This window comes from Drosophila virilis, chromosome 2 (genome assembly GCF_030788295.1).
Source record: "Drosophila virilis strain 15010-1051.87 chromosome 2, Dvir_AGI_RSII-ME, whole genome shotgun sequence".
NCBI classification, from domain to species: Eukaryota; Metazoa; Arthropoda; class Insecta; order Diptera; family Drosophilidae; genus Drosophila; species Drosophila virilis.
This window is the reverse complement of record NC_091544.1, coordinates 13,424,309-13,450,323: the sequence shown is the minus strand read 5'-3', so window position 1 is coordinate 13,450,323 and position 26,015 is coordinate 13,424,309. Positions and strand designations below refer to the sequence as shown.

The window sequence follows — 26,015 nt, the reverse complement described above, 5'->3', positions numbered from 1 at the left end:
GCCGCAAACAGATTGCAAATCCTGTCCGGTAAATGGTGTGAAAACACTTTTCAATACCCTTACATTAGGCACACTCACGCTTATCTGTCCATTTCGGGAATAGGAATAGGGCTTGTTAAAAGCTACAACAATATTCACAATTATATTGCAATACATGTTCTAATTGAGTTCTAATTGAGCAAGAAACTGTAGCAAAATAATGTTACTTTCTGAAAGCGGTTCGGTTTTCAGAAAGAAATCTTATAGGAAAATTCCTAATAGATCCAAAGAGAACTCGATTGTTTCGCTTTAGTTTTAATAAGCAGGGCCCGTCTCTATTGCGGATGTGGCAGATGTACAAGTCATATTTTCTTCATTTCTTGGCATAATTTTTGACCGTCAAAAAATCAACTCATGATGCCACAAATTAAAATTGATGTACATTAATAACGAACATTTTTGTAAACGCTGATGCTCTAACCTTGGTCAAAATGTAGAAAAACAAGAATTAAAGATTTCTTCAGTACGAAGATTTAATACCCTTGCAGTATCTTGGTCACATACAAGCACCTACTTTTCGATTGATGGTAGCTATATAATATAGTAGTCCGATCTGGCCAGTTCCGTTATGCGTACGTGCAAAGAAGGCTGACCTATATAAAGTGCCTAGAGGATAGCTTTGAGACTGAGAAACTTGTTCACATAGAAATCGACAGACGGACATTATGACATTATAATATCCTCTACTGAGGTATATAATTTATAATAAATATTTTTAAAATTTTCGTAAATTAGGTGCACACCATAATTAAAACGGAATCAATGATAAAAATCGATTCCATTTCGATATGTTGCATGATTAAAACTTAGAATGTAGAGTATAGAATTTGGTCTTTTTTAACATGATTTTTGAGTCTTTCTAAAATTGAAAGAAAGTGAAAAGCAAAATATTATGACTAAATTTAAAAAACTTTTGTTTAAATTAATTAAATATTTCGAGTTTAAGGTCTAACTAAACTGGTTTTATTTATTCGAGTCGTTTGAGTTTTGGCCAATTTAAGAACTTGCCCATTTTTATTAAGCGGATTTTTTGTCAGTCGGGAGATGGATATTTCGCCCAATAAAATGACATACATTTTTTAAAAATTATAATAAAGAATACGTAATATCTTAAAATAGAAATCGGAGACGTCTCTAAAATGTCTTAACTTAAAGTTGTTCGAAATTCAGTAAATTAAAAGATACATTTGCAAATATTATTAAAGAATGCAAAACTTAACATCTCTAAGCGATTTGTGCTGCCTATAATTGCTGGATTAAACTAAAATAGTTTGGTTAGTGTGTATGAAATTCGTTTCAGTTATGCTAGCTTTCCCTTTTATTATTTTGACTTAGTTGCGGCTTCTTGCATTTGTTTTTGTTGTTGCTGTTGCTGTTATTTGGTGGCACGCTGCGGAAACATGAATTACAAATTTCAGTTCCAATTTGGCTCGCACGGAATTGCACCTGCCCGGGCTGGCCCGAGTGTTGCCCCTGCGGCCGTTACGCAAGCGATGCTGATGAAGCAATAAAAATGCAGCGCGTGCCACAAGCGGCCAAGAAGCCGCCAAAAAAGGTGCAAGGTGCATCCAAATGCAGCGCATCCATACCACGTACCACACACTCACACACACACACACACACACACACGCACACACAGAGAGAGAGAGTGAAACAAACACACAAGTATAATTAAATGTCCGCTGCCAATGAACCCTGTCGAAAAGGAAACCCGCTTGGGAATGTTGACTGTGTCCCGATTTGATCCTAAGCCCTGCTGCGCCTAGCGGATTAATGAATTTCTCGTTATGCGCTTGACTGACAGCGAAAACCGCAACAGTTTCTGGCCGGGCGGTAGGGAGGGTAGACTGAGCGGGCATTATGTAGAGCAATGGGATTCCGGAATTGTGGCTCGCTTTGATTTGTACAGCGATTTAACGCCTGATTGGCTAATGGGCTGAGCGGCTTTCAAGTGGTTGCAATTGCCAGTTGCAATTGTTGGTTTCTTATTTGTTATTTGTCAATTGCCAATTGATCTTTTGGGCAATTGATCCGCTTTGCGTGCGAAAATCCACAAAAAAAAAAAACTGAAATAAGAGACGAGGAAAAAAAAATGGGGAGTACCTGACTGTGAGATACTCTGAACTGCTTTTGCCCTACAGCTTGTTTGAAAAATACATTCTTGATTAACTTCGATGTTTAAGTAATAAATATATATTGAATATATCATATGAACGTGTGTACACAACTAAGCGCAAGGCTCTATATTTAAAGTTTTGAGAGATATAAAGAGAAAGAATCGAAAACTGAAACATTCTTCATCTGAAATATTCTATAGGGTAGGCAATCGTCGTCTTTCTTAGCTATGAGCAAATGGAGTCGGGCTTGCCTCCTTCTGCCTGTTACATACATTTGCGCAAAAACATTATACACCCCAATATACCCCATTTACAATTTATACCAGACACTTTTAAAAGCGCGCACATTATTTTAATTAATTTCCAGTTACCGATTGGCATCTAAATGTTGTATTAATTGTTGAGCATTATGTGCCAAGTGACCACAAGATATGAGCTCTGTTCCAATCACACTCCCTCTCTCCCGCCGCCCTCATGCCCGATCACTTGGCTGCCTGGCTCAGATAGCTGCGTGCTGTTACAAGGTGGGGCCGCATAAATCTGCTGCCTTAATTGCAGCTTACAGCTTAGCCTGGCTTAGAGCTGAAGCTTGGCGCATTCCCGAAATTGATTTCGAATACGTTCATATGAGTTTACGAGGTGCCGTAAAAAATCGCATCAAATCGAATCAAATGCAGGCAAATCCTGGCCAGAGCCAACGCACGTGTAAATAAATTGCTACAGGGCAAATAAAGAAAAAAACCGGTCAACCCTTTGACCGTCAACCGTTGTCCTTTATCGCAGCTGCCCAAAAGCTGACCCAAAGGGTTCGGGCCCCTTCTCCATATTTGTGCACTAATCCCGGTCAATAAAACACAATTTTTGCCACTTGATGGCCGATGCTGGGTATATGCAGCCAGCGGAAAAGCTAAATAAAGCTTAGCTACATTTACTTTTCAATTGCGTTACGGCGTTGTCTTGAGTGGGCTTGAGGGGTGTGTGTGTGTGTAGGAAGGGAGGGGGGGGGGGGACGGTTTTGGGGCATATCGGCACAGTATAGCTAAATAAATAAGAATTGTGCCAGTTGAACTGTGCGACAACAACGACGGACGTCAAGTTTTATGTTTGTTTATCGCCAAACTGAAAGCTGGACACTCGCAGCTGGATAGCTTGGACAGCCGGATAGCTTAGCAAAAGGGACAGTTGGACACACACTCAGTGCACCACCCACATGGCTGGTGGATCTGTTGTTGGCTGCAGTGTTGCCAAATTTAGATATTTTATGGCTGCTTTCAGAGTTTCTCAGCTGAGAAGCTGCAGCTGCCTGCGATTCTCGATGCTTTCAAAATCATTTAGTTAAACGCTAAATTGAGGCGAGGCAATAATAAGGTGGATAAAACAAATCTGGATGCATTGGGCAAACTATTAAGTTTGCGTTTTCAACTGTTTCAAAAGGAAAGAAAAAAAGAAATAAAGAAAAAAGAAAAAAAGAAGCAAGCTGCTTATCCTTTGTGACTCAACATACTTATAACACTACATTACATAGCCGACTCTTGCCAATATAGCTTAGCTATTTCTAGCTATTTCTAACACTGGCTTCAGCTAGAGTGGGCAGCACTGGTGGCTTGGTTCACAATTTGCCTCTGGATTTATGCGTTTGCCATTGGCTATTTATTTTCTTCAGCTATTTTCTTGATTTGGCAATTTTCTGTGCATTCAGCCATGTAATTGAGTTGGCAATTTTTGAGAATTACGCAGCAAATGTGGTATTTTTCTAGAGGCCCATCAAACTGGTTGGAGCTTAGTTAGAATTCAGACTTTGGTGCAGGCAGATGCATATCGCGTGAGAGACAGAACGCATGCAGAGAGAGCCTAGCCTAAGCAAAGGTTTTTTTTTGTTTTGTTGTTTTTATGGCTCATAACTGCCCTAATTAAGGCCATTGTCAAGAATGGGCCGCGGCAACAGCAACTTGCAACTAGCAACTGGCAAGTTGCAATTGGCAGATTTCTGCTGTTGCATGTCGCCAGGGTTCAGTCGCCCATTTAATTGTCATGTTGTGCATTGAGAATGACAGCATTTTGGGCGCTCAAATGCGGCAGTCGCACGTGAGGCGACAATTATGCACAAACACACACTCACTCACACACACACACACCCAGAGCATAAAAGCCTGGCAACATTCTGAGCCAGCAACATTTGCTGCTGGCAACATGTTGCTGCTGCTGTACGCATATTGTAAATGAGTTTGGGACCAAAGCTGACACAAAGTGGCATAATTACATGTTCCGATGACAAGACCTGCTAGGTTTGTTCACGCGCTCGTCTGGGGTTAAGGAAGCAGAAGGAGGGGCCAAGGCACAGGAATGCTGCTGCACGAATGACCAAAAACCAACTGGGCAGGCAATTGCATTTTTGGTTACATTTCGCTCACGTTTCGGCTGCAATTAAAAACGAACTGAAAAATGAAAGAGCCAGCGAGGCCCAGGGCCAGGAGTTACAAACAGCCTAGCGGAGGCGCAAAAGGCCGCGTTTAGCCAACTATGAAGATTTAGATAAGCGCCTCATTTTGCTGGCCGCTGGCCCAGGCCAGGCCCGCTTGGCACCAGCTCCGACTCCTACGGCTACGGCTCGGCCCTGGTCAGTTTTGGGTTCGGTTCTGTCTGTGTACACGTTTTCCATTTCATTTCGTGTGTGTGTGTGTGTCTGTGTGTGTGCCCCTGTCAGGCGAGCGGAGCGTGTATTGGCTTTGGGTTACCATTTGGTCTAAATTGTCGCGCAGACCTTGAGTGTCCTACACTTGCATTTAAATTACAGCAGACATTTTTTATGTTCTCTTCTTTATTCTTCTTGTTACGAGGGTGTAAAATGTATGCCCTCCAAAAATTTATGTGTCATAATGTAATTTTAAATGTTGCCTTTCGCATTTGCTAATGACTTTTTAGCGTCGGCATATTACATTTAAATTGTACACAACAACACAAGCTGCAAATGGAGAGGTGGGAGAGGCGCATTTTGTACAAATTGTATGCCACCCAATCAAATACAAATCGGCACCCACCACGACAGACCACGCAAACGGCGTTGATCCACAGTGGGCCAGTCGTGGTCGTTGGCAATCATCGCCGGGCTGTAATGATTGCAAACACAATCTGGCCATGTTGATCTCTGGTGGCTCGAAAGACTGGAGTCCAAGGCACACGGTCGTTTCGGCGCGCGCACGCCGCAAAAGTTTTCCGCAGAATTTCCCTCAGTTTTCTATTGCCCGCCGCTGTGGTCATGACTTGAGCGCGACTGCATAGAATTTCAACAATAATCGCAGCGAGCGGCTAACAAACCAGCAAACAAGGCGAAAACAACACACAGACAACGCCAACAACAACAGGAACAACAACATAGCAGCTGGTATCATCATAATCATAATGCGCATAAGCCGCATGGTTAGGCTAAAGGCGGGCTAAGGGGCGTGACGTGGTATGACCGGCGGAGGGGGGGGGGGGGGGGCAGCGGGAATTCATTCCAACGAATTCGCAATTCTGCGAAATCAAATTGCACAAATATTTCTCTTATGCAATGCAACAGCAGAGAGGTGCATGGGGGGCACGGTAGTGTGTCGATCCCCCGAGCTGCCATTGCCAGATGGGGCACCCAACTAAGTAACTAAGCGAAGCTGAAGCTCCAGAGCGCACTCGCGCTGCCAGTCGAGGTTGCCCCGCTGCCATTGTGGTGGCCATTGTTAGACATAGACACACAGACACCACAGATGGTTGCCAAAAGCTTGTTCAGGTTTACACGATGTTACTAAATAAGAATTAACTATTTATATGGTAAATATTGAGGTCTCAATAATAAATTAATTTACTGATAACATTAATGAGAAACTGTTAAATAAAAAAAAATAAAAAGTTAACTCGCCCCCGGGTGGACTCGAACCACCAACCTTTCGGTTAACAGCCGAACGCGCTAACCGATTGCGCCACGGAGGCAGTTAATGTCCAGAGGGCAAATTATAAACTTTACACGAATACTAAATATAAATGCTTAAAGAATAACGAATTATAAATTCTTTTTGATATTTACTAAATATTTCCCTTATCTGTTTCTTATCGTAAGAAAATCTTTAACGTTAACGTTTTCAGCCTTATCTGTCAGAAAATAAATTAAATACAAAGTAACTAATAGCAAAAAGTATTGGCACTGAAATGTTTTTAATAATGCAATTCTTAGCGGTATGCAATATTAAACTATATAAATTATACTTACAATATAATAATGATCGCTACCAAACTCAATATCATATTTATCTCATGCCCACGCCGTATACTAATATATATATATATATATTATACGAAGGAAATAAACAAACACTAAGTCGTTTGGTTGTGACAGCAATTATATATATTTATAAAAAATAAAAGTAAATTTTACAAATCTCGATCCTGCCAGGAGTCGAACCTGGAATCTTCTGATCCGTAGTCAGACGCGTTATCCATTGCGCCACAGGACCGCTTGGCAATGTTGCTCTTTATTGCTGTCGATGTATATTTGCAAGCAAATTGATAGTTCTATAAATATACTGAAATGCTTATGTGTTTATGATAATTTTTGTTTGTGGCTTGCGTGCTAACGAACTTATTTACATATAATTTTCATATCTTATTGAGTTAAAAAAAACTTTGAATTATTGTCATATTCCGGTTCACACTCAGTTTTCTTTACGACGTTGCTCAGAGCTAGCTGTTTTCAGTTTTCTGTATCATGTGTCGTGCATGATAGGTGTTCTCAGTTTTGTTAAACTTGTTCTTTACGATAAGTGTTCGTAGCTTTCCTTATAAGTATTATGCTTGTTTATGCACACTGTTCTCACTAGTTTGTATCATATTAGTTAATGCAAACTAATATCAATTTTGCTAATTTTGTTCTTTACGAGGTATGTTATATAGTTAGTTTTCCTTAATATATATTGTTCACATTTATCTTCATAAATTTAATGCCAATTGTTCTCTGTTGTCAATGGTTTTCAGTTTCTAAAGCTTCTATAGCTTCTTCTTTAAAAATGGTTCTGATGTCAACTTAGTTTTTTAAACAAAAACTCATATTATGTAAAATATTTTCATCTGCTAACATTTTTTTCATAAATTCAAATGATGCCACGATGCTTGTTTTATTTTTATTTATTTTCAATTACCAATTACCAGACAAGAAAACTTCATAATTAAAAATTTTAAAATAAATACTATTCGTTTTTCACGATCTTGAGATTTGGCCATTTCGTGTAAACGTTGGCAGCGTCTGGCAGTCTCCTGTGAACGTGATAAGCTCGAAATCAACCGCATCGTCATCATCTTTGTCGTGGTGGCGGTCGCAGTTGCCACTACTGCTGCTGGCAGAGAGTCCAATCGGCATGGCCAACTCGTCGTCGTCGTCGTCGTCGTTGGAGCAGTGGAATTACAGCAACTCTAATCTCTCGACAATTGTGGGCGCACACAGCGCGCAGGCGCAGCGAAATCATGCGAAGAGGAAATGAAATCGCGCAACTGCAACTGCAACTGGCAACTGGCAAAGTGGGGCCCTGCGCTGGCGGGGTGCTGCGACGGCTGGACAACCAGAGACCCCAAGCAGTCTGCGAGGCCTTCCTTAATGTTTCGGTGTTTGTGACTCTCCGTTTTCTGTTGCCATGTAGAGTCCGGGTCCTGGTCGTGTCTGGCTTCTAACTTTGGGAGAATTCCTTTAAATGGTTTTTTGGTGCGGCTGCTGCTCAAATGAATCATCCCAGCCGAGCTGAGCCGAACCGCGCCGAGCTGAGCTCCTCCCTGCTGTGGCGTCGAGTGCTGACACAGCCAGAGACCTGCACAAGATGTGTGAATTTTTTGTTTTTTTTTTTTCAATGTTGAGTTGCCCCAGAGACTCGAGCTGCCACATTGACTCGATCTGTGGCGAAAGGAGTGAAAATTTATTGAGCTGTGGGCGCGCATTATTCATGCTGCACTGCACCAGCAAACGGGCTGAGGGGGGTGGAGGGTAGCTAAAAGCGAACGGACTCTAAGCCAACCAACCAGCGTGTACCCGAGTCTTGGCACCAAAAAGTAGGCGACACCAGTCGCCGCGCGCTGTTGCTTGGGGACTTGGTCGCCGTCAGTTTGGGTTAACAGGTTAATGTTGTCCACCGGTCTGAAAAGCTAAACTAAAAAACAATATATACATATATAAAGAACTATGCGCTATTGTTTCACATGAGCAGCTCGAGACCAGGCCACTTATCGCCTGTCAAATGTAATCGATGATATTGTTGTTGCTGCGGCTGCTGCTCCTAATGATGACGAAAGTTGCCGTTGTTGCTGCTGCTGCGGCTGCTGATATCTGCATCTAATCATCTCACTGTTTTACACTTGCCAAAGGTGTTGCACGCTTATCACCTGGCCCAGGTAATTACAACAGAAATGTTGTCGAAAACAATAATTCGTTTGGCTTAATTTCTGAGAAAATGTTATTTATGCCTGCGGCAGGGCAGGGCTGGCTCTTGGGGATACGAGCTGCATGCTTGTGGCGCGTTTATCGTGTTGCATCAATAAATTGCCCAGTCGAGCAGCAGCAGCAGCACCAGCAGCAGCAGCAGGAGCAGCAGCAATCGCAGGTCTCAACATTTCATAATATTTACAATAAACATGCAACTGCTGAACAAGAAGGATTCTGGCCATGCGAGTTGGCAGCAACAACAATTGTTGTTGCACAGTTGCTGGCAACATTTAGCGCATCATGTTGCGTGAAATTTGACACTTTAGCCATGTTGTTGCCGTTTGTTTTGTTGCTGCTGCTGCTGCTGCTGCTCTTAGCAATGACGACACAGTCAAACTGCCAGACACACGGGCAACACATTTGAGTTTTGTCTTGTTGCTGCTGCCTCTGCTGCTGCTGTGTCTGTTGCTTATTTATGTGCGTCAGGTTTGCAGGTTTGCAGGCTTGCAGGCGTGCGACGGTACAGTAAAAACTGGCTTTTGGGCGCTACCGAATTTATGTGCCTTTGTCATATTTGCTGGCGGCCTTATAACAATAATACACAAATATGGCCAATGCGTTGTCAACAGCTGCAGGCTCCAGCTAAAGACTCGCACACACTGTGTCTCTCATTGCATGCTGCATGCTGCTGGCTGCATGCTGCATACAGCATGCTGCTGGCCCATGCAAAAACGCACACAATCAAGCGACAAATTGATCGCACTCTGAGATAGGCATACTCCCAGCAACAAGCTGATGGTCTGCTTAGGCCTACAAGGCAATGGCCCAGGGACAGCGGACAACTGGACAACGAAACTAATATCTGTGCAATTGCCAATGCCAATTTTCGTATTTAATATGCCACGAATTGACATGGCCGTTGCCATTAACCATTTGATATGGGCAACTGAGACCACAGAGAGCCAGAGTTTTAGGTTTTGTGGTGCGCGCAACATGGGAACAGGCTGTCACATTAAAACGGTCAATTGGCATTGGGCCTTAATTTAATCAAATTAGCTGAGAAATGAAATTGTTTATGGCGCCAGTTTGTTCAGTTCAGTTAATCGGAATCTAAAACAAATTATGAGAGAGCACAAATTGCAAATTGCAATTGCAATTGCTAATTGCCGACTGCAATATGCTCGGCTATAAGCCAAATGCTAATGCAATTTAAATAATTAATAACGCACACACAATTTAATTTCATTAGGATAATTCTAATTAGAAAGAGGAGCTGCGGTAGTTGCTGGTTGTTGTTGCTGCTGTTGTTGCTGTTGTTGTTGCTGTTGCTGCCGTTGCCCTATCGCCTGTGTCCAATCGCTGCCTACAAAAGCCCAATTTTCGTTTGAGTGTGTGTGTGTGTGTATGTGTGTGTGTGCATGTGTTTAAGCTGAATTTTAATTGAAATTGTGGCTGTCATTGTAAAATTAATGAATAGACAAGCAGCACACATATACACACGTACACACACACGCACACACTCTACTGCACACTCATAGAAAAGCAATTACATTTAACAGCTGCCTGGGCAACTGCATTGATGAGCTTTGGCTCTGATGCAAGTCTGATAAATAGTCATGCACATGCTATATATACTATATACCACATATATTTGTATGGTACATTATGTAATGGCTTTGCAGATAATAACGCAACATGGACACTGGCTAATTAAATTGGTTTCCAGGCGAGGCGTCGGTGTTGAACTGTGCTATATTAAAATCCATTTAAATCTAACAAATGTATCGATATTCTTTTGGACCAATGGCTACAGTGTCCTATCATAGTTAATCATCTAAAGAAGCATTTTGTTTGTTTGCCTGTAACTGTATGTGTGTGCTTCTATACTTGTGTGTGTGTGTGTGTGTGTGTGTTGGTGTGCGTGGCCGTTTGCTGTGTGTCGCCATTGTTGGCCATACATTTTCAATCAGATAAACCTGCAGCCCAAACGCACGAGCGCACAAACCATGGCAATGGCAGGGACAAGAGGAAGAGCAACAGCAGCAGCACCAACGGCAGAGGAGCAGACAGTAGCAGGCGAGGTGGCAGGCAGAGGCAGAGGCAGACGGTAGGAGGCAAAGGCCCAATGTTATCGGAACGCTGTTGCCACTGCCACTAATTAGTTAATGCATGACCAAATAATTGTTGCCATCGCTGCTTTTGTTTGCAACTATATATATGAATATATATACCTATACATATACATATATATAATCCCTTATTATATGACGCACCAAGTGCCTTAACCAGTTGAACGGGCTTATTTGAATTCTATCTCTTGTCGAAAATTACATAAAAGCTGGAATGAAGAAAAATTACTCAGTATTCTAAGAGAAAAGTAGCACAATATTCAAAACTATATATTTGATATAGATAGATTTATGATATCAAATTTCATATAGTTGCCTGAAGAAAGATCTACGAAAAGTCTAGATCTCTAACAGCCAACTGTCATTGACATATGTTATGCCTGCTGTAAATTTACGGATACCAAGTTCATTTATTTTTAAAAGATGAATACGAGAAAGACTGTCTAACTTCGGCGTATCGCAAATCCTTTGAAGACATACACCTGACTAAGAGCAAGGCTTGGCCTATGCGAGTAGAGCTAAAAATCTGAAAATCTCTGAATTTGGGTGATAATATTTTGAGAAGAAATAAAAGAAATATATATTTTTCTGTGCAAAAACTAATTTTTTGAGTTATTCTTCGTAAATACATATATATATATACATATATATATGATATAGCCGTGCGATGCTGATTGGACATTAATTAAAGTAGAGTATAGTTACAATGCTGTGTTGCTTATAAAGTATTTAAATGGAGGGGTATTAATTTAAAACCTGATAATCTCAAGCACTTAAATAATGCGCCTAGTTGTTAGGTTATAGAGATGTACCCTTGGGAGGCGCATCTCTCTAAAGGTTAAATATCTCTTGTATAAGCCTCTTTTTCGAATAGTTTTAATAGCCGTTGTTGAAATGGGCAAATATTGCAACTCTATGAAGAAATATTAAACTTTCCTCTACAAAGCCTCAATTTTCTAGCCAAAGTGTCGGATACTGGGACGAGATATTAAAGCATAAGAACCAACATGCTTAAATTCTTTTTGTTCATCTTTGAGGTGAAATTGTCAATACTCCTTTATGGCAAAATAAAAAAAAAAAGGATAAGTTAATAATTCGAATTTTGAAATCGTACTTTTTTTATAGTTCAGAAAGTGTTAAAATTGGTATGTAATAAAAAGCGCAGCCTTCTTAACTGCAATTTTTGTTTAATGGAATGTTTAAGTGTATCTATAAAAACAATTACCTAGGCACTTTTTATATGTATAGTTAACAAGTCAAAAAACCTTTCGTAAAACTTTACTATTTGTTCTTCTTTCTATCATTTATCTAAAGATCATTTTTAAAAGAAGTTACTGAAGGTTGCTTGCGTTATTTCTAATATATATTCCATTCTAGTCAGTTATATTGATATAGTTGTCAGAAAGAGGACTGCGTTTGTTGATTAGCATAAGCTGTTCAGCTTATTAGCTATAGAAACGCCCCGATCACAGATACTATAAGAGCTAGCAGCAACAAATATGATATGTCGTTAGTCACATACCGAGCATAAACAATTCAACTGCTACCACATGTTCCCAGCTATCTATTGGATAATCATAAAGGCCCTACGTTTGTTCTATTCCTGTGCGTTCGACCTGGCCTAAACACTAATTAGCTAATGCATGCCCAAATATTTGTGACTGCCGCTGCTGCTACTTTGTTCAGCTAGCCATTGATTTATGCTGCCATATTGTATTTTGGGCTGGTTTATATTTTGGTTATGGTCAGCTGCATGTGGCACGTAGCTTTCCCAGGCACAGCACATATGAATATGCGGCCCACCAGCGTTTATCGCAGATGCTGATTAACTGATTTATATATGGCCAGTCATTTGTAATGCATTGATCGCTGCGTTCAAGTTCTGCGACTGTCCATAACTGATAGAGAACAGTTCAACTAATGTCATAGTTTTATTTGTGATTATTACAAGTTAATTGCGCACACCCCCCCAAAAAAAGGTACCGAATAACAATGTAATTATATAACAATTATGGGCGTGGTCAGGTAGAAACATTGACACATGCAAACTTGAATGCAATTAGACAAATGAAGGACCTCCCAAACGGGACTCACGCTCATGTGATGCTGTGCAATTTCTCTGACATAGATCTGCACAATATGGCGTCTATATAAGAGATTGTTGTTGTTGCTGTGCTTGGCTGCGTTTAACGTGCATTTAATTGTCGGCTCAATTACACTGCCCAAAAGATGCACTCGCCGTGATAGGCTAGGTATTTGTATATATTGTTATTATTTCATTAAATAGATTCTTGATGAGCCTTGCGTGTGAATGCAAAAACCAAAAAAAAAAAAAAACAAAAACAAAATTGGCACAAGGTGCAACGGAAGCGGATGCCCGTTGACAATTAATGAAATTAGCCAATGCGCATTGATATGTGGCTTTAAGCACATACAAATTCGCTTAGCTGGATGCCGACTTTATGGCCAACAGACACGCGTTGGCCATTAATTAGCGCCATGCCCATAAAACCAGGGGGCAGTCTAGTTTTTAACTACTCATAAACTGAGTGAAGGTACTTTGCATACCTGGGCTTATTTGCAGTTGATGTGCGCTTTATGACCAGCCGGCGCACTCGTAAAACAAAAGACTTAGGCAACGAACTTTGGCGGCTAATGCTTGTGTATGTTTTTACTGTGCCTGCGCTGTCTGTTGGCTGGAGTTGCCGTTGTCGTACCAATAAATTAACATGCCATTTCACGCCTCAATACAAGCAACTGCGTCTTCAGCTCATAACTCATGCGTTCAATATACAACAAATGCCGCATAACAAATAACCAACTGGGCCAAAAGACGTTAGAACTTCGGCGTTGGCCAACACCTCGGCGGCGGCAGAGACGGCCAAGACGGCAAAGACGGCGCACGTTTTGTATTGAAGACGCATCGAAATTTAAAGAGCAATTCATAAGCATAAATGGGCATTATAAATACATTGCTTCCACACAATTGTCTGTCTGCACAATTGTGCGCCTCGGCTGATTTCGATTTCGATTTGTGTCCAATCATCTGGCCGCAATTAATCAATCTTTGCCGTCAGTTACCGTTCTACAGTTTCACTAACACAATTAGAGCCAACTCGCTTTTTTTCATAAATTATTTTATTTATTTTTTGTTGTTTGCTTGTTTTTGTTTGTAGTTTTTTGTTTTTATTTTTTTTTTTTTTTGTATTTTTATATATTTTTTTCTGATTTTTGTATATCTTTTCTGGTGATTGCCTTTAAATTTAAATAAACGTATGTTTTTTTTTATATATTCAACTATCAATATGGCCAATTACAATACATTTATCGCATATGCTTACAACATATATATCTGTAGCTCTAGAAGTAAGTATACATATACATATTACATATTCTTTTTTTCCATTTTGCTTTTGTTTTTGTTTTTTTTTTTTACCTCACACGCACATAAATTAAGTTTAACACTAAATTTGTAGTATATGTACACAGAACTTAAGCGGTTAGTTAAAGTTTTATAAATACTTTTGTTTTGTTTTTGCTAAAATTATACAAAAATTGCTAACAAATGTTTTTTTTTTGTTTTCTTTGTTTATCGTTTTTTTTCCTCATATTTTACAAATTGCCTTTAACATTGAATTGATTTAAATGTATATTATGTTTATTTTTAAGACTTAGCCATAAACATTGAACATTTATATGTACATATATAGTATGGGCTTGTGTGTATATGTATATGTGTATGTATGCTTTATAATACATACACTGTCCTACCATTTGACTTCATTTTGTTTTTTCTTCCTTCTCTTTGTCTTGCTATTAGGTTAAGTATGTGTTGTTAAAAGTTAATTTTACATTTATTAAACTGTTTAAATTTATGTTTCTTTTTTCTTTTTGTTTATCACGTCTGTTTGTTTAATGTCTAATAATTTAACTAATTTACAGTTTAAAGTATTTTGCAATTTACAATTGCATTGCGTAATAGGACAAAGATTTTCCAGTTGCTTTATACAAAACAGTTTTTCAGTTTTTATGCGTGTTTTCTTTTATTTATTTTGATTTTTTTTTTTTTTTTGGACGTGCATTGAGTTAATATTAATGCTTATATATCGTTAGTTTCTGTGTGCTTGTTGTTGCTGCTCTTGTTTTCAGTTATAGATATACATATATACATATTAATATTTATGAAATTCCGTTTGTCGGGCTTTTGCTCATATTTAATTTGTATTTTTTTTAATAAGTTTATATCATATATTTTTGCTGATTTTATGGCAGTTCATAAAGCACAATTAAATACGCCGAAATTGCGTCAAGAAATTAAATTAATTAAGCGAAAAATAAAACAATGAATACACACAATCACTAACACACACACACACACACACACACACACACACACACACACACACACACACACACACACACACACACACACACACATACACACACAAACGAGCGCAATAAAAATAATATGTGCGGCCCTTTAATTAATTTTAATGGGCTTTGTTTTAGCTGCTGGCCGACAACGACGAAAACTTAAATAATTAAAAATTGCACGCAATGTTTACAATTAGGAATAGCCAGCACTTGACCAGCGAGCAGCAGCACCGCCGGCACTTCCCGCAAAGATAAGCTAGGAGATCTACGGATGTGGCTCCTGCCTGCTTGTAGGTTCTGACGCGCTGCTTCTGCTCCTGCTGCTGCTGCTGTTGCTTGTGCTCTGGTCAAGTGGCTGCGAAGGGAGAGTCCTCAGTTTGGCATTGTGTTTGTTTGGAAATCAAGTCAGTTTACAAATCGGCGCTGCTCTAGCTGAACAAGTTGTTGTTCAAATTGTTCCCGCTCCATCACGTGTAGTCAGTGCGCCAAGTGCCCTGCAATTGTAGAGAGGGGAAGAGTGGGGAAGCACCCAAAATGGAGTCATTAATAAACATTGCGCCACGCTCTCGCTCTCTCTCTTTTTCTCTCTCACTCTCTATCTCTCTCTCTCTTTCTCTCGCTGTCTTGCTCTTATACAACTCGTCTCTTATACTCACCATTGAGCTGAGACCCAAGTGATAGGGCTGAGAGTGCGGCACAACGCCGCCGCCCAGTGAACCGGCCGTGGAGAAGCCACCCTGGAGTCCACCGGAGGCGCCCAATGCGCCCATGCCGCCGGTATACCAGCTGCCATGCATATGCGCATGTGCCGGATGCAGCCCGCTGGAAAGGTGTCCATGTTGCGCTGGAATGGAAACAAAAGGCGATATATGTTTAGCATGGCATTGGACACGCTGGCTCATTGTTGCTTACCCATGGAGGCCGAGAAGCCGCTGCCAAAGCCCTTGGACGGATCAAGCGGCTTGAAATCGCCCATGCCCAGATGTCCGCCAATTGGCAGACAGCCGCCGCCTAGGCCCTTCTTCTTCTTTGACTTGGAGCTGAGTTTGCGATTACGCGTTTGTATGCCCTCCTTTTTCATGGTAAGTGGACGATTGACCTGCAACAAGAGGAACAAACACAAATGAGGCAGCTGTTTAGTGGGTGTGTTGCAAATAGGCGGCAAAAAAAAAATCAAGAAACTGTGTCTGCTGCTGCGGCTGCGGCTGCCCAGCGGCAACTAAAATGGGTCAAATTTATGCAAATTCATGGCGCGGCCCTTTTTGGCCGGAAATGCCGCTAACTGCACACGCTGTCTGTTGCAACGCACTGTGCGGCACAAAACTGTGCGGCAGCAGCAGCAGGAGCAGCAGTCGGGAACCGGGAAGTGAAAATGAAGTATTACAAGCATTTCTACACGATCAGATAAGCGACATTTGCGAATGCGATTAGTTGGCGCTGATAGCAAACGTCGCGCTGCCAGAGGGGCGAGCGGCAAACGAAGCTACTTTTTATACCCTGTTTTTTTCGCTCTCTTTAGTGCTTTTTTGTTGTTGTGTGTATGAGTCCATTGTTGAGGCTGCCTGCCTGCCGCTTCATATGCAATTTCCTATCACTTGCGAACATCTAAGCGGCAACAACAGCGCCTCATTGCGCTACAATTACAATATTGAGTTACCCATTCGCCGAGGCTGCGTTGACGACAAAGAAAAGTTACATTTTCTCTAAATAAAAACGTATATATATATATATATATATATATATATATATATATATATATATATAAGCAGTAGTTGCACTTAATGGAGAGTGGAGTGTGCAGTCCGGGACTACCTGGGCGTGAATTACGACATTGTTTGTGGCCCTTTTTCTGTTGTTGTTGCTGTTGCTTGTTGCCCCGAAATTGTTAAATTGCCGGGCAATTGTTTGTGTGAGCCGCTTGACGAAAGATTTTTAGAGGCGGAGGGTTGAATTGTGTAATGCAGCGAAAACAACGGCAAACAAGAGCAAAATGTATCAGTTACAGTGGGCACACAGAGGGATGGCTTTAGGGAGGCGGGTAGGGGCGAGGGATGCTGTTGCTGAATTGGACGATCGGTAATTGATAGTCTCTCTGGTCTTCGCCGCCTCCCTAGCGTTTAGCGCAAATTGTGGCAATTAGCAGCTCAGCAGCAGCTGCTCAAAAGCTTTAATTGATATGCAGCAGCAGCAGCAGCAGTCGCAGCAGCAGTGGCAGCCGCGGCGACTAAACAAAGCATAAAGTTGTTAATGCGCTGGGGCGCACAGGCCTAGCTCATTAAGGAATTCAGCAGAAACTCCAGTCGCAGCGCAGCGCTGATTTTTATGCATAAAATCTTAATCGAGCGTGCGAGCGAGCGTTTTGCGTTTGGGGCATGCAACATGGGGGCAACACGCGCCGCTGCAGCTCACTTGCAATCTGACAGGCTGCCAAAGGCAGCCAAGTGGGTGGGCTGCATGTCAAAAGGGGCGAGTCGCACAGAGCTGTTGCCTGTTCTTGGCAAATTGGCTGAGACGGCGCCAGGCGCATGTCTCTAATACTGCCACAGTTAGCTGTTGCAGCTGCAGCTGTGACACAACAGGATATTCAACAGCAAGCGCGCAGCAGGAGCTGATAAACAGTTAAACAGGCTGTGCAACAGGACGCGTGCTTGGGCGACGGCAAGTGTCTGATTTTTGGTCTTAATTAGCGCACTTTTCCAGCGAACAGCGTGAAGACACGCGCAACGACAATCACGCAGAGAGGCAGAGAGAGTGAGAGGGGTGAGTTGCACTAAATGCAGTCCACATTTCCATAAAATGTGCCAATCACATGGCCAGATCGCTCAGCCAAGAGGCCCACACAGGCTGACGACGTCGACGATGGCGGCCAAATGACAAACGAATTGAATTGAAATGAACTGCTAGAGCTAGGCAGCAACAACAACACGAACAACAACAACAACAACAACAACTATAGCACTGAACACTGAGCAATGCAAAAAGCGCGCTGATTGGCATCTTATCAAGATGGGACACTGTCCAATTGAAAGAAAATTTTTGCAAAATAAATTTCGCCGCTATGAATGCACAGGCTCATGTGTGTATGTTTGTGTGTAGGCCATTAGCTGGCAAACACACACACACGCACACACACACACGCACGCTCACACGCACACATACACGCTCGCGCGCCACCCAAAGCGTGCACATTTCTATATATTTTTCCTTTTTGGCGCATTGCTCATACGCCACGTTGCAAGCGGCCGCCGCTTTTAGTGTTAACATGCCTACACATCAGATTAGATTTATATGGAGCATATATGCACAATGTATATGGCTTGTGCTGCACTTGCTTTGATATATATATATATATATATGTGCCCCACTCCGACTTCGCGCAATTAACACATTTCGCCGTCGCCAATTGCCGATTGCCATCGAAATCGAACTGCAGTTTCAACAGTTGCAGCTGCCACACAAATAAAATGGCCTCCACCGCAAAATTAATTAGCTTGCGGTCACACAGGTGGCCCATCAATTTTGGGCGGCCCACACTGACATGTAAATGTGCTAAAAGTTCAAGTGATTTCTCTCAAAGTTTTGCCACATTCACTGAAACTCATTAAAAGCTCACTGGCGGGCATTACAAAAAGCAAGAGTATAAAATAAAAAAATAGAAAAAATAAAAACAAGAAAGAAATCAAAAACAAAGCAGCGGTGTCTAATGTTGCGAGTCTGACTAGGCAATGCCCTGTAACTACAGATTCATATTAATTTTTTTATTATATAATATTACCTAATTTTTAATAAGTTTGATACTAGCAACTGACACAACTGACTACATACTCTATCATAGCTCTACTTTTTCTTACGGATCCTTTTAGTAACTTGAAACAGTAGAGTATTTCTGGTTATAGAAGAGTTATCCATTTCAAAGCTTCTATAGAAATTTATAACTTTCTAAGATCTTATATGCTTATATTATGAGCTTAGAATATATATGTTAGAGAGTTCTAGCTGTTCTTAAAGCATATTTATATGATTCCTAGGTAATCCATAACGAACATAAACTTTTCATAGCCAGAACTATAGCAGAAGAATTGCCATGCTATTGAATTACACCTAAAAACAAAGATCTGCTTATTGCTTTCATAAATCTCGAAAATATACCATACCTATAAAAACCAGAAGATGACTTCCCAGAAGTACGACACCTCTTAGAATATAAAATCTATTTAAAATATAATTATATTTATATTTAAGGCAGCAATAGATTGTCTCTGTTTTGAGAGACTCGCTCTATATAGTTTTTAATCATATAAAATGTAAAGCACAACCTTTAGATAAATTTCTTAGCTCAGAAGTATTACTTTTATAGGCGCCCTTTTTGCCAGCCACAAACTAAAGCGCCTATAATACCCTATCTAGCCAGTTTATTTTTACAGGGTATCGCATATCCTAAGCGCTAACGTTTATGTGCCGTCGTGGCTAATGAATATTTAATAAGCCAGAAGTTGGTCAAAACAACCCTCTAAAGCGTGGGGGACAACAGGGACGTCGGCTAGCCCCTCAGGGCGCGAAAATGTTATTAAATCTCGTTTCCACATGGCTCGACAGCGTCTATATCATTGGCTGCATTTTAAGGGGGGCGCACAGAGGGGTAGTCAACTCAGTGAGCCGTAGTCTATTACATAAATTACGCCAATTTCTGGGCGCTCGTCGCCGGTTGCCGTCGCCGTTTGCCGGCGCACGCGTTAGCCATAATAAAATCAAAGCTTATCGCATTTTCACAGCCAAACACCAGACGCTTATCTTGCAACAGCAACAGCAACAACAACACAAGCAACACGAGCAACAACCACGACGGGCATCTTTAAATAATCATCAACAATTCATCATCGGGGTTGTTGCTGCTGCCACTGTTGCTGCTGCTAGTCCTGCTGCTGCTGCAACCTGCCACCCTCTCGGGGCGTCTTACAAAAAGGGGGCGTTGGGTGTGTGGTACACTTCATTTTTGTCACTTTTAATCTGTGTGTGTTTCCCGTGCGCTGCTTCCGCTGGAGAACGCTTGAGTGGCCCGAGCGGCTGTTAAATGTTGCGTTAAATCGCTTAAGCGCTTAACGAGGGTTAAAAGCGAAGCCAAACTGATCGCAAATCACAAATCGATGGCCCGCTGGGCCAACCTCTGATTTATAGACAGCTATACACATACACATAGATATATATACAGGACTTAACTATAGCTATTTGACTTTTTACTTACATTGTGCAGCTTGTAGTACAATCCGCAGGCGTTGCACACAGGCTCGCCGCTGGCATTGCGCCGCCAAAGGGTTGTGGTTGTGGTCTTGCAATTGGCGCAGGATGTGCCCGCCCGCTTGGCCGCGCTCTGCAGCGACTGTAGTGTCTGTAAAAAGAAGGAAAAAATTAGAATTTGATTAGTTTAGCTTGGTTAGATTGGTTATGCGCTTGACTGCAGTCGCCGTTTTCTCCCATCTTTTATTATTGTGCAATCAGCCAGCAGTCGAGCTTTAACAAAATAATTGAATAACTAAAATAAGTTGAGGAACCCGACGTTTTATTGGAGTTTCAAGAGAGTGCTCTTGTGGGAAGTGCCCGACTAGGTGATGCCCTGAACCTAAGTAGCACCAAGCTGCTCTAACTTCGGTGCTTATAGTCTGATTTGTATGAAATTCGGAAGTCTTAAATATGGCTTAGAGAAGTGTTCATATATCGAAGCGCTTGTCTCTGCATGAGATTTTTCTTCAATAGTGGTGGGAATGCTGAGCGGGTGTATAAAGAATTTTATTCTATACGAAAATCCGCATACTAACTAGTACGTATCTTGCTCTTATTGTCTTTGGGTATGCTAAGTGTCTCAAAATCGATTTGTTTTTCTACATTCTGGACAGCTGCCAGGTTCTCAATTGACATGTATTTTTAAGTATGCCAAAGAAAATATATGTTGGGGTTTGCGGAGTGTTAATTAGTGCATGACAGTGGGGCTTAGAGGAATTTTTCTGGAGCAGTTTTCAATTACATTGAGCAATTCTTGTTGCCCATCAGCAGCCTGAGTCATGAAAATTGATTCTGCTTATGTCACACGCCCACAAATATGCTGGTCACGCTAATTGAACGGTGCCAAAACTAACGCAGCTATACACACACACACACCCACATACACACATACACACACGCACACACATAAACAGGTATGTGCTTAGTGGTCTGTTCAGGTCCTGTTCTCTGGATGGCAAACAAAGTTGCTCGACACACCAGGCAACAACATTTTTTAAATGGCATGTGGACTCCAAGTTGGGGCCTTTAACAGCAGCATCAATTCATTAAAATGACAATTTTTACAAAACTGCCCAAAAACAACAGCAGCAACAACAACAATAACAACAACAACAGCAACAACTGGGGAGCATGTCTGCGCCACGCTTAAATTTCCACGAATTGGCTACAAGAACCGTAGCCCCAAACTCGAGACCCAAAACATTGTCTGCTGTGCCTCGTCGCCGCAGCGAAGAGCCAGAATCGAGAATCGAGAACTCAGAACCAGGCAGCAGGCAGCAGGCAGCAGGCCCCAAAGTCGTCTTGTGGCCTCGCATCTGGGCTCTGCAGCTACATCCACAGCTACAGCTTCAGCTTTTGGCTTATGTTCATGTTGCTCGTACAGCAACAACAACTACGACAACAACAATAAGAACAACAACAAGAACAACGCAAACACATTGCAACGCGGCCCTAAACTGGCGTTGATCATGTTTGACTTTGATTTTTAATTGTTGCCTCCTGCCTCTGCGCTCTGCTTGTGGCTCACCTGTTCTGGTTTCGCCTTGCTGCCACGCTGCCATTAACATAAATCAGAGGTCATGCCACAAGACTCTCCCCATCCCAACTGCAGTCGGACTCGGAGTTGGAGTCCGTTGTCGCAGTCGCTCTGCAACAGTGTCTGCATATTTTTTGGTGGCACTGTTGTTGTGTGTTAACGAGCTTGTAACAATTTCACATACAGACAGCTGCGACTTGCGGCCAAATCGAAATCGAAATGTGCGAGAATTCAAAATCCATTTGCAACGCCTACAAATGCTGGCTCCACCAACAGCTCCAGGTAATTATCTGGCCAGGCCAAAGCGACTTTATATATATATATATAAATTAAGTTGTTAACATGACACTGCAACAAAACGCACTAAGCAGGCGAATGCCACAAAATGTTGCAAGTCTCAATTCGTAATCCCTAACCAGGCCAAACTGGTCGCAGTCAGTTGTAGGTGCTAAATTGCAGCATGTTTATTTGGGACTGTTTAAGCAGGCGCTGTGTTTAGCTAACAGTGCCACAAAATGTGGCACATAAATCAATGTCAAGCCGGGCGGATTCTGGCTGTTGCGGGGCAGGTCGCTTGGGGCGGCAGCATCGTATTGACAAACTGTCAAACATTGTCAAAGGGGCGCATTTTAATTGAAATGCAAAAAGCGCAAGCGCCAACACTCAAACAACAACAGCAATAACAGCAAGCCGTATACAAGATGGCGCTTGCGATAAATAATATTATACAAAAGCAGAAGACAATACAGCAAATTCTCATATATATCCATATATACATATGTATATAGTTATATGCACGTATATATTGTCTTGAATCCATAAATTTTAATTTCTCAATGCGCTTAAGCATGACAAAATGCCCCTGCATACCCTAACCGAGGGTATGACAATTTTATAAGTTAAATAAACTTAATTAATGGCTATATTTACAAAAATCTCAGTCGAATAAAATAAACCAACTGTATATATATAAATAAATTGATCAGCAAAATCACAGACGATTCAATATTAGTCCCTTAGTTTTGAAACTTTTCTGATGAAACTTATTAAACATAATTTGTTTCTCTTCCACAGGCAGAAATAAAACAAATAAAAACATGTGTTTAATTGACGAAACAGTTTTTTATATCTTGCGATATTTTAAAGAAACTCATAAATTACAATTAAAACTTCAATATCATCGGACGAATATATCATATATCTATTAAAGCCGGAACAGGTAAGTTTTTATTTAAAATCTTTTTTATTTTTTAAGAATTCTTGAGCATTATACTTAACTATACTATACTTAACAAAATCTCTGACTACAAAGCTGCCTTGAAACGTGGAAAAAGAAATTGTTTGAACAGCAGCTTTTAGTTTTTCAATATATCTATCGCAGCAAATGGTCACAAGAAAATTTGGAATTCTTAAGCTTTTATTTATTTAATGAGACCGGAAGATATGCAGCTAAGGGAAATTGTTTCAGGCGTCTTCCTGCAAAACATATATTAACCCTAAATCAAGTTTGGTGGAGCTAATCAAACAAAAGTTTTATTGGAAGCTGCGCAAAATGTAGACAAATAGTTTTATTTTTCAGCAAATCAACAATTGCTACTTCACACATCGAAGTACTTTATCAAATGCTGTCTAAGAAACTATTTAGTGCATTCATCATTTGTGCAAGAGTATTTCATCTTCGACATGCCAATGATGAATTCCACATTTTTTTATTTTTGTTTGCTTTATTGTTGCCACCTTGCATTGATTTATATGAGTTGCAGCAGCGCAACAAAATGTCTGCAGTTCACAAAATGGCGGCTGTTTGAATTGTTGCTATTTACTTTTGGGTTTTGAATTTTAATTGTTCATTTTTGAATTGTTTATAAAATGTATGCAAATTATGCTTTTATTTACACAAAGACGCATTTGAATATTTAATTGAAATTGGAAAAACAAACGCAATAACAAAATGTGCCACGAAAATTGTGTAAGCAAATGAAAAGCGTTGCCGACAAAAGTAAATGCTTTTGTTGTAAGAATATATATATATATATTTGTATAGTATATAGCGAGGGGGCAGGGTGCGACAGCGTAGTCAAGAGGTGCTGGGTCAGACAGCAGAGCTACAGTTCTATTTATTGCGCAGCTTTTGTGCGCTGGGGATGGCAATGCCCTTTGCCATCTTAGATATCGCACCAAAGACGCAGGCCAAGGAGGTGCTGGCGGGGGGAGTTGGTTGGGGCAGCTGAACAGAGGGAGAAACAGAGAGAGAGGCAAAGAGTGACAGAGAACGAAGTGTGGAGGTGGAGGCAACAGCAGCAGCAGCAACAGCAGCCCCAGCCGGTTGCCCAGCAAATGTTACGTTTATCTCAGTGTTACATCTTTTACTTGGGGGCACACTCAGGCTGGGTGTGTGTATAAGTATGTGCACTGTATCTGTATCTGTAGCTGTATCTGTAGCTGTATCTGTATCTATATATGTGTGCGTGTTATGTAGCTGTATCTGTATCTGTAGCTGTTTTTGTGGCTGTGTGTGTTACCCCACTGCCCACACAGCGCAGACATTTTATCAGCTCATTTTTTTCTGCTTTATTTTATTTTTTTTTTCTCTGCTTTATCTGACAAAACATTCATTAAATTGTTCGCAGCCAGCGCAAAAAGTCGTTTGCAGTTGCCAACCCTCAGCACTGAATTGCCCTTTGGGGGTTGTTTTGGAGCAGCCCCCACAAGACACACACACACACACACACACACACAAAGAGAAGATGGCAAAAGATAGCGCCCAGATCTCAGGCAGCAGCGCAACGAAAATTTCTATATCTGATGCTGACTTTGACTTGGGTAACTGTCAGTTGGTGGTTGGGCGGTTGAGTGGGGGACCTTTTTTTTGGGTGGCTGCCAGCGCAACGAAATGAAATGAAAAGCCGAGGCATCGAGGCAAGCGCCAACAAAATGTCCGGGCCATAACAGTTACACATATTTACATATATATATATATATATATATATATATATATATATATTTAGCTACATATATATTTTTTTTGATCATGTTGTGCAGTGTTTGTAACAGAAATAAAACTTGTGCGACTGTGAAATTTAATTTAAAAATTCAAATTTCGTTTGCGGCAGCATAAAATGGACTAGGCTCGTGTATACCCTATTTTTCTGCTTTTTTGCTTTTCTTTTTTTATATCCTGGGCTCATTTCCTTTTTGCCAAACGGATTCGTTGAGCACAGCCACATGCTGTTAGCAGCTTTCGGGCGTGGCAGGGCAGGCTGTTGCTTTGGAATTTTGTGTTGGTTTTTATTTTCGATATTTATTTCAAGGGTTGCTAGCACAGCTCGTTGATTGGCTTCGTGTTTTTTTTTTTTTGTATTCTTTTTAGACACATTTGCCTAATTAATACATCAGCTTGGCTCATTTGCAGGCACGCACAAAGAAAGCGAAAAACTATTGCTAAAAATCACACCTGCTGCTTGGCTAGAAAAATCAATAAAATGTTTTTACTGAACAGGTATAGCAACAACGACAACAACTTCAGCTACGACAAGCTATTAATGTCGCTCATTAATGGTGCTCAATGAATTTTACGAGCCTTTTGGAGCTGTTGTTGTGCTGGCCACAACTTGTCGTCGCATGGAAATTTGTCGCAGACAGCGCCCAAAAGGTTTCAGTCTTGTGCATTTTAAACAGCAGCAACAACAACAATAACGACTACAGTGACAGCAACATGGTCAAGTCTAGGCAAAAATGGGGCCCCCGCTCCTCCAGCCATGGCCGCGATTTGTGAAGGCATGAAAATCGTCATTAATATTTGTCACTGGACATTGCAACTGCACATATAAATTAAATAGAACCTGGTCCCCTTTTGGCCAGCTGCTGTTACCAAAATGAATGTGCTCTAAACACGCGCTTTTTACAGCATTTCGGACTGTGGGGCTGCGTGCCTGACCACATTTTCATATATTGTCTGAGCGAAAATAAAAGGGTTAGAAAATGCAACCCTTTCGGGGCGCAGCTTAGCTTTTCGGGCCCAGTGCAAATTATGCCTTTGCATATTAAATAGATTTATGTTATTTTTATTTATTTATTTTTCTTTTTTGTTTTATATTTATTTTCAACCC

At 41.0% G+C, this 26,015-nt stretch overlaps 1 protein-coding gene and 2 non-coding genes across 4 annotated transcripts in view; all 3 read right to left on the bottom strand.

Moving 5' to 3' along the window:
• Positions 1-6,045: 6,045 nt before the first annotated feature.
• On the bottom strand, positions 6,046-6,119 carry TRNAN-GUU (transfer RNA asparagine (anticodon GUU)). Its single transcript has one exon. It is a non-coding gene; the product is annotated as a tRNA-Asn (tRNA).
• A 448-nt stretch (positions 6,120-6,567) lies between these two features.
• On the bottom strand, positions 6,568-6,640 carry TRNAR-ACG (transfer RNA arginine (anticodon ACG)). Its single transcript has one exon. It is a non-coding gene; the product is annotated as a tRNA-Arg (tRNA).
• A 7,296-nt stretch (positions 6,641-13,936) lies between these two features.
• The window catches only part of grn (GATA binding protein grain), a 41,155-nt gene continuing 29,076 nt past the window's right edge, over positions 13,937-26,015 (bottom strand). The window contains exons 6-9 of one of the 2 annotated variants that reach the window (XM_032435734.2): positions 20,335-20,478; positions 16,005-16,191; positions 15,749-15,936; positions 13,937-15,586 (exon numbers count right to left, since the gene is read on the bottom strand). In XM_032435734.2, coding sequence (XP_032291625.1) covers positions 15,560-15,586; positions 15,749-15,936; positions 16,005-16,191; positions 20,335-20,478 — 546 coding nt within the window. In that variant the 3' untranslated portion in view covers positions 13,937-15,559. The remainder of the gene's footprint in view (positions 15,587-15,748; positions 15,937-16,004; positions 16,192-20,334; positions 20,479-26,015) is intronic. The other variant, XM_032435739.2, reaches the window with a different exon arrangement.